The 12,457-nt window shown below is 44.2% G+C and overlaps 1 protein-coding gene across 4 annotated transcripts in view; it reads right to left on the bottom strand.

Moving 5' to 3' along the window:
- Positions 1–12,457, bottom strand: part of LOC138657123 (cytosolic beta-glucosidase-like) — a 120,298-nt gene that overhangs the window by 89,190 nt on the left and 18,651 nt on the right. For all 4 annotated transcript variants that reach the window (XM_069744671.1, XM_069744675.1, XM_069744672.1 and 1 more), the window contains exon 2: positions 3,609–3,745. In XM_069744671.1, coding sequence (XP_069600772.1) covers positions 3,609–3,675 — 67 coding nt within the window. In that variant the 5' untranslated portion in view covers positions 3,676–3,745. The remainder of the gene's footprint in view (positions 1–3,608; positions 3,746–12,457) is intronic.

Raw genomic sequence — 12,457 nt, forward strand, 5'->3', positions numbered from 1 at the left:
AGCAACCAGGCAACCCCCACATGTACTCAGCCTGGCTAATAGCTGTAAATCATTTAGCTGAGGCGATGAAAACTTAATCTCCGAACAGTAACAAATACTCGGAGGTCACCTGAGCATGCTCGGGAAAACCCGAACAACGAGTACAATCGCTCATCACTAACCCCTAACCCTAATCCCAACCTTAACCACAACCCTAACCCCAACACACCTCTAGCCCTAATCCCAACCCTAACCATAATCCTAACCACAAACCTAACCCCAACACACCCCTAACCCTAACCATAATCCTAATCACAACCCTAACCCCAACACACCCCTAAACCTAATCATAACCCTAACCCCAACACACCCCTAACCATAACCACAAACCTATCACCAACACACCCCTAGCCCTAATCCCAGCCCTAACCATAATCCTATCCCCAACCATAATCCCAACCCACCCCTAACCCTAATCCCAACCGTATCCATAACCCTAACCCCAACGCTAACCCTAACCCCAACACTAACCCTATCCCTCACTTTAGCCCAACTCACTTTAGCCCAACTCTAACCCTAATGGAAAGATAGAAATAAAGATATATTTTTTATGTTATTATTTCTCCCTAAATAAGGGGGTGATAAAAGGGGGTTATATTTACTATTCTTTTATTTTGACCTCTGTGATAGGGTATATCACAGTGATCAAAATGAACAAAAGGCATATCGGTGGTTGTTATGGGGTTAAGTCTATTTCAAGGTGTATCAGAGCCACTCTAATGTTCCTTCTAATTTATGGCAGTTCTTGCATTGTCCACATAAACTTCCTGAGTTTTACAGTCCCTCCTTCATAAATTATACAGGAAGTTTCTGACCATGTCACACACCACGTGTCCACATAAGGTAGTAAAATGTTAAAATTTACATTTACTAGTATAGTCATAGGCAACAGGGAAGTACGGTGGGAGATGTCCCAGGTAGTAAGCGGTCTTTTTTAATTTCACCTTATATACTAGTCATTATTCAAGATAGAAACTTCCCTACCATTATTTCCTGTAAAATCCATTCTAGCTTTGGTTTTGCATGTTTTATTGTCAGTCCGTAAAAGTAGAGTAAATATGTGACCCCCACTGTTCTCAGCAGTGATCTGGGAGTCAGAGATGCATCCATGCTATTCCCATTACATTTGAGTGCTGTTTCCATCCATTTCAGCGATTTCCCTGACACCACCCCTCCCTCCAATTCGCAAGGGTCTTTTTGAAAAATGTTCGAGTTTCCCATTGACTTCCGTTTTACTCGGTAGTGTAGTCAGGGCCATCCGAGTGTCTGACTTGCTTGGTTCGATTACGAGAGGAGCTGACACTACAGGAATAAAGTGCACACGCATCCTCAATTTGCCCAATTAAAATCATGGAGGTCTGAACCAGGCCTAAAGCTTAGATCAGGTACCGGAGTTTTCAGTCGACGCGCCGTGTGAGAAACGAAGAGAACATGAAGCAGCTAATGAATTTGTTTGAGAATTTCTATTAGGAGTAGAACTAAACTTCCTCAACCATTTCTTCCCTCTTGGTGAGTAATAGAGGGGTAATTTGAACTTGTGTTTTTCTTTACTTTTTTCTTATTTTTAAAAACTTTTTACCCCTCACTTTTTAGGGTGCTTTTACACTGCATTTAGTACATGCTCAGTGACTCCGTCAGGGCATAAGTCCAAACCAGCCCACTCCCGCAATTCAGAATTGGTACGTATGCACCGATGGGGCCAATGCTGTAATGGTGCTGGCAGAGTGGAAGTCTGAGCATCATTTTCAGGAGTGTATGTCTACTTGAGGCAGATACCCAGACGCAGTCTACTACATCTGAGTGCCCACCTCCAGTAGGCATACAGTCCTGAAAATGATGCACAGCAGAACGTACGTCGCCCTGCCGGCACAATTACAGCCTATGATGCCCAGTGGGCTCATGTGTCCGAATCCAGCTTTGCGGGGGGGATTTTGGATGAATGTCTCGATGGGGCCATCGAGCATGTACTAAACACAATGTGAAAGCACCCTTAAGGTTATGTGCACACGTTGCTTTTTTTTAGCGTTGTACCTGCGTTTTTTCGCTGCGGAAACGCTTACCAGACGCCTCCCATTATTTTTAATGGAATTCCGCATTGTTGTGCCCATGCTACGCTTTTTTTCCGCAGCAAAAACGCATCGCGGAAAAAAAAGCAGCATGTTCATTAATTTTGCAGAATTTCAGCGATTTTGCCGCTATATAATTGTATTGGTAAGCATGGGGAAAAAACGCGAAAAAAAAAACGCTAGAAAAACGGGAGCGGATTTCCTGCGAAGGGACTCCAGTTTTGATGAGAAAAATTCTGCGAACAGTCATGAACGTGGGCACACAGCCTTACTGTATTCAATAGTCCCGCTCAGGGAACTTGGAGCTGAAATTGTCCGATCGCCTGTGCTATATGTAGCACCAAGTATACTAGAGCAGAAATCACAATTTCCTATGAACGCTGGCTTTCACAGGAGGATAGTAGTGATTGGTCTTCAGCAGACTCCTGGCTGTCAGGACAACCCATTGGTGCGCCCGTCACATGATCACGGGGTGCCAATAGGCTGCGGTGACAAACGGGTTTGGTGAAGACCACCCCCCCCCCCCCCCGTGCCTGTCATTATGCTTCCGGCTGGTACAAGTTAAATAAACCTGTCGGTGAGCAAAGCACAGATCCACCGGCGGCTGTTAAAGGCACATGATGGCTGATTAAATCAGCCATCATGTGCGGGGAAAGATGTGGGGGCTTGGCATACGAGCTGCATCAAAGGCAGGGACACCACCTTTGACATAAATGTACGTCAAAGGTGATGAAGGGGTTAAGAACTTCAGAAAATCCCTTTAAGAAGTTTCAAATATGGTGGAAGGAGTCCCTTCTAATGCCCATCAGCCTCCCACAATGTGAATGAATGGTTTCAATGACATTGTCAGCAGGGGGGCTACTGAAGGCCCGCATGTTTGTACAAGTAGGTAGCACAGCCTTTGGCATAATCCCATATGCTAGTCATAGAACTGGGTGCACCCTGGGTGTGGCAAGAGGCTCAGTGCTCTCTCTCACCCACTAGTTTTGCAGGTCCCCACCTCCCTCACTATTGATTGACAGCACTGAACTTCCTCTGCTGACAGTGGTCGCTCCAGGTAAGTCAGTGCTGTCACTCACCAGTGCAGGAGGCGGTGACATGTGACACCAGTGGTCACACCAAGGGTGCACCAGCCACTAGCCAGCACACGAGACAAGAACAATAAATGCTTCATTATCATGGGGACTGTAATCTATATCTTCCTGTTTGCCATCTATGATTTTTCAATTTTCTATTGTTACCAGCAATTGTATTTCTATGATGCTGGCTATGTGCAATCTCCCGATGTCACCTGGACACCGCCGTCTGCTGAAAGATGTAGTTCTACATGGATTCAGCCATCAGAAATACATAATAAGAAATAAGTCGGCGACTGACTGTACAATAAACATCAGATATCAAATGAAAAGAAAAAGAAAAAAAGAAACGGTGGATGGGAATTTTCAGGTTTTTAGAACAATAAATACATTTCTACTAATAATGGAGGATGGTTTCCAGTTTTACCTTCAATCTGATAGGCCGCTGTTGCTGCTCCCCAAGCAAACGAATCGGGAAACGTGAAACTGTCCATTTCTTCTCCTAGATAACCATATATATTTAATGGGTATTATACTGTCCTGCTGTCAAACTTGATCCTCAATCTGGAAAATAAAAATTATATGGTTAAAAATGATCACTTTCATAAAAAGAAGGAAAAAGAAACTGTATATAACAATTTAGCTTGAAGTACAGAAATGTAAAATAAGCGTCCGTGTGATGACACTGATGCCCACCAGATGGCGCCATTGCAGCATCTCCCTTGATCTGGAAGCCAGCAGTGTTGTGTGTATGGGGGAGCCAGAGTCTCTGCACATTGGGCCTTATTCAGACGTCAGCCATGAGCTGTACATGGTTTGCATGGACACAATATATTCTATCAGGCTTCCTATGTGTCTGTATAAAAAATTGTCCTATTCTGGTTTGATTTACAGAGTAAGTCCAGAAAAAAAAAAAAAAAAGAACGATGGCACTGATGGCATCCTATAGGGTGCAAATTGTTTTTTTTTTTTTTTTTTTGCAAAATAGACATGAAAATTTGTAATTTTCTTTGTTCTGTCTGGCGTGCTAATTAATGGCTGCAGCTGGAATAAGGAATGATATGTGATCCTTCCCTGGGGACCTCATATGTAGGTAAATCCGACCAGTAAATTTTCGGTGTTGTAGCCGATGCTGTCAGGGGTCTGCCAAATACTCTGGGGCTGCCATATTGGTACTCCTGTGGAACCTGCGCTCAGCCGGGCTTAAGGGGATTTACACACAATCGCATACATACACCACAGCATAATATTACTTGACATTTATTGGTCTTTTGTTATGTTTGTTATGTCGTTCTATAAAAGAGCAATTGGATTCACTCTCAGGTCGATACAGTATTCCTGATCGGCCTCTATCCTTGTTTTTATTAAACTATTCCTCCTCCTCCCATCAACATTTGTATCCTATTAATACACTGCTCAAAAAAATAAAGGGAACACTAAAATCCCACATCCTAGATATCACTTAATGAAATATTCCAGTTGTAAATCTTTATTCATTACATAGTGGAATGTGATCAACGTAAATCACAACTAATATCCCAAGAAGGTCTGGAGTTGGAATGTTGCTCAAAATCAAAGTGGAAAATGAAGTTACAGGCTGATCCAACTTCAGTGGAAATACCTTAAGACAAGAAAATGATGCTCCATAGTGTGTGTGGCCTCCAAGTCCCTGTATGACCTCCCTACAAAGCCTGGGCATGCTCCTGATGAGGCAGCGGATGGTCTCCTGAGGGATCTCCTCCCAGACCTGGACTAAAGCATCCACCAACTCCTGGACAGTCTGTGGTGCAACGTGACGTTGGTGGATGTTGAGGGACATGATGTCCCAGATGTGTTCAATCGGATTCAGGTCTGGGGAATGGGCGGCCAGTCCATAGCTTCAATGCCTTCATCTTGCAGGAACTGCGTACACACTCCAGCCACGAGGTCTGGCATTCTCCTGCATTAGGAGGGACACAGGGCCAACCGCACCAGCATATGGTCTCACAAGGGGTCTGAGGATCTCATCTCAGTACCTAATGGCAGTCAGGCTACCTCTGGTGAGCACATGGAGGGCTGTGCGGCCCTCCAAAGAAATGCCACCCCACACCATTACTGACCCACTACCAAACCGGTCATGCTGAAGGATGTTGCAGGCAGCAGATCGCCCTCCACAGCATCTCCAGACTATCAGGGGCTCAGTGTGAACCTGCTTTCATCTGTGAAGAGCACAGGGCGCCAGAGGTGAATTTGCCAATCTTGGTGTTCTGTGGCAAATGCCAAGCGTCCTGCATGGTGTTGCGCTGTGAGTGCAACCCCCATCTGTGGACGTCGGGCACTCAGACCATCCTCATGGAGTCGGTTTCTAACCATGCACATTTGTGGGCTGCTGGAGGTCATTTTGCAGGGCTCTGGCAGTGCTCCTCCTGTTCCTCCTTGCACAAAGGCTGAGGTAGCGTTTCTGCTGCTGGGTTGCTGCCCTCCTACAGCCCCTTCCACGTCTCCTGGTGTACTGGCCTGTCTCCTGGTAGCGCCTCCAGCCTCTGGACACTATACTGACAGACACAGCAAACTTTCTTGCCACATCTTGCATTGATGTGCCATCCTGGATGAGCTGCACTACCTGAGCAACTTGTGTGGGTTGTAGAGTCCGTCTCATGCTACCACGAGTGTGAAAGCACAACCAACATACAAAAGTGACCAAAATATCAGCCAGAAAGCATTGGTAGTGAGAAGTGGTCTGTGGTCCCCACCTGCAGAACCACTCCTTTATTGAGGGTGTCTTGATAATTGCCAATAATTTCCATCTGTCGTCTATTCTATTTGCACAACAGCATGTGAAATTGTTAAGCAGTGTTGCTTCCTAAGTGGACAGTTTGATTTCACAGAAGTTTGATTTGCTTGGAGTTATATTCTGTTGTTTAAGTGTTCCCTTTATTTTTTTTTTGAGCAGTGTATATTGCAGCCATCATATTATATAGCACTGTGTACTTACAATTGCTCATTTTGTCTTTCAACCCAAATAATTCTTCTCATTTCCGTTAGGTCTATGACACGATTAAAAACTGACTAGCTGAATTCTTCAAAGCTCTATGTAGAAACAGGAGGTCGATTTTCACTGTATGACTCATGAGACACTGCAAAAGTCTCTGGCAGTTTTTTCCCATTTTTCAGCACATTATATGGTAAAATAATGGTGTCATTCAAAGCAACAACTCACCCTGCAAAAATAAGTCCTCAAACGGAGGGTGGAAAACAAAAAAAAACATCAGGGGTTAATACTGTCACCTATTTATGTGTGGACAGTGTGCTGGTACTGCTTCTGGGGGAACTGTTACTTCTAGCACGGTCATTAGAGGGCGCCACTATAGTACTGCAAATAAGGACGTGTACAGGTCATAGCTTTATATAGAGAGCACTACAGGTAACATATGGCACAAACACTTTACTGTTTATATCACACTATCACAGCATAGATAGCATATATAACATTATGTATACACACACACATACACAACACTACTATGATATATTTACAGTTGTGGCCAAAAGTATTGACACCCCTGCAATTCTGTCAGATAATTCTCAGTTTCTTCCTGAAGATGATTGCAATCACAAATTCTTTGGTATTATCTTTATTTGTCTTAAATGAAAAAACACAAAAGAGAATGAAGCAAAAAGAAAAACATTGATCATTTCACACAAAACTCCAAAAATGGGCCAGACAAAAGTATTGGCACCCCCAGCCTAATACTTGGTTGCACAACCTTCAGCCAAAATAACTGCGACCACCAGCTTCCAGTAACCATCAATGAGTTTCTTACAATGCTCTGCTGGAATTTTAGACCATTCTTCTTTGGCAAACTGCTCCAGGTCCCTGATATTTGAAGGGTGCCGTCTCCAAACTGCCATTTTTAGATCTCTCCACAGGTGATCTATGGGATTCAGGTCTGGACTTATTGCTGGCCCCCTTAGAAGTCTCCAGTGCTTTCTCTCAAACCATTTTCTAGTGCTTTTTGAAGTGTGTTTTGGGTCATTGTCCATCTGGAAGACCCATGACCTCTGAGGGAGACCCAGCTTTCTCACACTGGGCCCTACATTATGCTGCAAAATTTGTTGGTAGTCTTCAGACTTCATAATGACATGCACACGGTCAAGCAGTCCAGTGCCAGAGGCAGCAAAGCAACCCCAAAACATCAGGGAACCTCCGCCATGTTTGACTGTAGGGACCGTGTTCTTTTCTTTGAATGCCTCTTTTTTTCTCCTGTAAACACTATGTTGATGCCTTTGCCCAAAAAGCTCTACTTTTGTCTCATCGGACCAGAGAACATTCTTCCAAAACGTTTTACGCTTTTTCAGGTAAGTTGTGGCAAACTCCAGCCTGGCTTTTTTATGTCTCGGGGGAAGAAGTGGGGGTCTTCCTGGGTCTCCTACCATACAGTCCCTTTTCATTCAGACGCCGATGGATAGTACGGGTTGACACTGTTGTACCCTCGGATTGCAGGGCAGCTTGAACTTGTTTGGATGTTAGTCGAGGTTCTTTATCCAACATCCGCACAATCTTGTGTTGAAATCTCTTGTCAATTTTTCTTTTCCGTCCACATCTAGGGAGGTTAGCTACAGTGCCATGGGCTTTAAACTTCTTGATGACACTGCACACGGTAGACACAGGAACATTCAGGTCTTTGGAGATGGACTTGTAGCCTTGAGATTGCTCATGCTTCCTCACAATTTGGTTTCTCAAGTCCTCAGACAGTTCTTTGGTCTTCTTTCTTTTCTCCATGCTCAATGTGGTACACACAAGGATACAGGACAGAGGTTGAGTCAACTTTATTCCATGTCAACTGGCTGCAAGTGTGATTTAGTTATTGCCAACACCTGTTAGGTGCCACAGGTAAGTTACAGGTGCTGTTAATTACACAAATTAGAGAAGCATCACATGATTTTTCGGACAGTGCCAATACTTTTGTCCACCCCTTTTTTATGTTTGGTGTGGAATTATATCCAATTTGGCTTTAGGACAATTCTTTTTGTGTTTTTTTCATTTAAGACAAATTAAATGAAGATAATAATAACAAATAATTTGTGATTGCAATCATTTTCAGGAAGAAACTGAGTATTATCTGACAGAATTGCAGGGGTGTCAATACTTTTGGCCACAACTGTATGTATATGAGCTACATAATACACTTGATATATGCACTGTTATACAGCACTATGGATCTACTATATAATTGTCTAAGGGTCACTTCCGTCTTTCTGTCCTTCTGTCTGTCACGGATATTCATTGGTCACGGCCTCTGTCTGTCATGGAATCCAAGTCGCTGATTGGTCTTGCCAGCTGCCTGTCATGGCTGCCGCGACCAATCAGCGACGGCCATAGTCCAATTAGTCCCTCCCTACTCCCCTGCAGTCAGTGCCCGGCGCCCGCTCAATACTCCCCGCAGTCACCGCTCACACAGGGTTAATGCCAGCGGTAACGGACCGCGTTATACCGCGGGTAACTCACTCTGTTACCGCCGCCATTAACCCTGTGTATGAAGAAATATGGTACACCGCACACTCTATGCGTATATTTGCAAGGTGATGGAAAGTTTATTTAACAGGTTTAGTTTATAATACAAGGAAAGCGACCAGAGGTAATTATTATTGACGTTTCGGCCCAACCTGGGCCTTAATCATATAATCGCTTAAATGCCAGATGATAATGCGTGTAGTAACGCAATAGTAGCCCTGAGATGGGTGCTGGTAGGTAGAGGAACTGAGCGGCGCTCCCGCGCCCTGCTGCCGGTGTCTTTCCATCACCTTGCAAATATACGCATAGAGTGTGCGGTGTACCATATTTCTTCATATACGTGGGGCTTACACAGCCCACTACACCAGCACCTCGCTCCCCCATTATACTGAGTGCGCGCCAATTTTCGTATATTAACCCTGTGTGACCAAGTTTTTACTATTGATGCTGCCTATGCAGCGTCAATAGTAAAAAGATCTAATGTTAAAAATAATTAAAAAAAATTTAAAATCATTATATACTCACCTTTCGCGACGCTCCGGTGACCGCTCCATGCATGCGGCAGGTTCCGTTGCTAAGGATGGTATGTGACAAGGACCTGCCATGACGTCACGGTGACCGCAACGTCATCACAGGTCCTGCGCACCTGCGCGAGAAGTACCTGCCATGACGTCACGGTCATGTGACCGCAACGTCATCACAGGTCCTGCGCGCCTGCGAGAGAAGTACCTGCCATGAAGTCACGGTCATGTGACCACGGCGTCATCAAAGCCTGGGACCGGAAGCTGCCGCATGTACTGCGCACAGGCGACAGAACTACAAGGTGCCTTCGGATCGGAAGGTGAGTATATGTTTATTTTTTAACCTGTGACATATGTGGCTGGGCAATATACTACGTAGCTCTGTGCTGTATACTACGTCGCAGTGCAATTTACTACGTGGCTCTGTGCTGTATACTACATCACTGGGCAATATACTACGTGACTGGGCAATATACTACGTGGCTGGGCAATATACTACGTGGCTGGGCAATATACTACGTGGCTGGGCAATATACTACGTGCCTGGGCAATATACTAAGTGCCTGGGCAATATACTAAGTGCCTGGGCAATATACTACGTGGCTGGGCAATATACTACGTCACTGGGCAATATACTACGTCGCTGGGCAATATACTACGTCGCTGGGCAATATACTACGTGGCTGGGCAATATACTACGTGGCTGGGCAATATACTACGTGGCTGGGCAATATACTACGTGGACATCCATATTCTAGAATGCCCGATGCGTTAGAATCGTAGAATAGTAATATATAACACTGTACAGAATATAGGGCACTATAGATACACTACCGTTCAAAAGTTTACGGTCACTTAGAAATGTCTTTATTTTTGAAAGAAAAGCACAGTTTTTTCCAATGAAGCTAACATTTAATGATTCAGAAATACACTCTATACATTGTTAGGCTATGTGCACACGTTGCGGATTAGGCTTAGGAATTTCTCGTGCGGATTCTGCCTCTCCTGGCAGAAAACGCACCTGCGGATTTGTCGTGTTTTTTGTGCGGGTCCGCAGCGTTTCTTGTGCATTTTTGCTGCGGTTTTCTTGCGGATTTGCTGCATTTTTTACCCCTGCCGTTTTCTATAATAGAATGGGTACAAAAACGCTGCAGATTCACAAAAAAGAAGGGACATGCTACTTCTTTTAAACCGCTGCGTTTCCGCAGCTGATTTTCCGCAAAGTGTGCACAGAATTTTTTTTCTCATTGATTTACATTGTACTGTAAATCAATTGCGGATCAGCAGCATTTCTGCACTGCAAAAAATGCTGCGGATCCGCAGAGAATCCGCAACGTGTGCACATAGCCTTAATGAGGTAAATGACTATTCTAGCTGCAAAAGTCTGGTTTGTAATGCAATATAGGTGTATAGAGGCCCATTTCCAACAACCATCACTTCTTATGGTAATTTGTATTTGCTAACTGTGTATGAAGGATGGTTAGAATACCCTTGAAAACCCTTGTGCAGGTATGTTAGCACAGCTGAAAACAGTTTGGCTGATTAGAGAACCTATGAGCCTGACCTTCCTTTGAGCTAGTTGATAATCTGGAGCATTACATTTGTTGGTTTCATTAAAGGGAACCTGTCACCCCGTTTTTTCAGATTGAGATATAAATACTGTAAAATAGGGCCTGCGTTGTGCGTTACTATAGTGTATGTAGTGTACCCTGATTCCCCACCTATACTGAGAAATACATTACCAAAGTCGCCGTTTTCGCCTGTCAATCAGGCTGGTCAGGTCGGGTGGGCGTGGTGACATCGCTCTTTTCTTCCCCAGCTTTCCGTTGGTGGCGTAGTGTTGTGCGCATGTCCAAGTTCCGAATTCCCTGCGCGCACGTGAAGAAACAGCGCGCGATCTGCGCTGTTATCCCGTTCATCGGTGGGGGCGGCCATCTTCCTGGGGCCGCGCGTGCGCAGATGGAGTGCTCTGCTGCACGGGGCTTCAGGAAAATGGCTGCGGGATGCCGCGCGTGCGCAGAAGAGATCGCGGCGGCCATTTTCCCAAAGCCGAGTTTGCATCTGTGAACACGCCCACCTGACCAGACCAGCCTGATTGACAGGCGAAAACGGCGACTTTGGTAATGTATTTCTCAGCATAGGTGGGGAATCAGGGTACACTACATACACTATAGTAACGCACAGCGCAGGCCCTATTTAACAGTATTTATATCTCAATCTGAAAAAACGGGGTGACAGGTTCCCTTTAAACTCTCAAAATGACCAGAAAAAAATAAATTTCATGTGAAACTCGACAGTCTATTCTTGTTCTTAGAAATGAAGGCTATTCCATGTGAGCAATTGCCAAGAAACTGAAAATGTCCTATAACGGTGTGTACTACTCCCTTCAGAGGAGAGCACAAACATGCTCTAACCAGAGTAGAGAGAGAAGTGGGAGGTCCCGCTGCACAACTGAGCAACAAGACAAGTACATTAGAGTCTGTAGTTTGAGAAATCGACGCCTCACAGGTCCTCAACTGGCAGCTTCATTAAATAGTACAGGCAAAACGCCAGTGTCAAGAGTGAAGAGGCGACTCCGGGATCCTGGCCTTCAGGGCAGAGTGGCAAAGAAAAAGCCATATCTGAGACTGGCTAATAAAAGGAAAACATTAATATGGGCAAAATAACACAGACATTGGACAGAGGATGATTGGAAAAAAGTGTTATGGACAGACGAATCCAAGTTTGAGGTGTTTGGATCACACAGAAGAACCTTTGTGAGATGCAGAACAACAGAAAAGATGCTGGAAGAGTACCTGACGCCATCTGTCAAGCATGGTGGAGGTAATGTGATGGTCTGGGGTTGCATTGGTGCTGGTAAAGAGGGAGATTTGTACAAGGTAAAAGGGATTTTGAATAAGGAAGGCTATCATTCCATAGGACACTATAAATACCATATACCACATTATACAGTATATAGGACACTGTAAACACCATATATCACATTACACAGTATATAGGACGCTATAAATACCATATATCACATTACACAGTATATAGGACACTATAAATACCATATATCACATTACACAGTATATAGGACGCTATAAATACCATATATCACATTACACAGTATATAGGACACTATAAATACCATATATCACATTACACAGTATATAGGACACTATAAATACCATATATCACATTACACAGTATACAGGACACTATAAATACCATATATCACATTACACAGTATATAGGACACTATAAATACCATATATC

This window comes from Ranitomeya imitator, chromosome 1 (assembly GCF_032444005.1).
Source record: "Ranitomeya imitator isolate aRanImi1 chromosome 1, aRanImi1.pri, whole genome shotgun sequence".
Taxonomy (NCBI): Eukaryota; Metazoa; Chordata; class Amphibia; order Anura; family Dendrobatidae; genus Ranitomeya; species Ranitomeya imitator.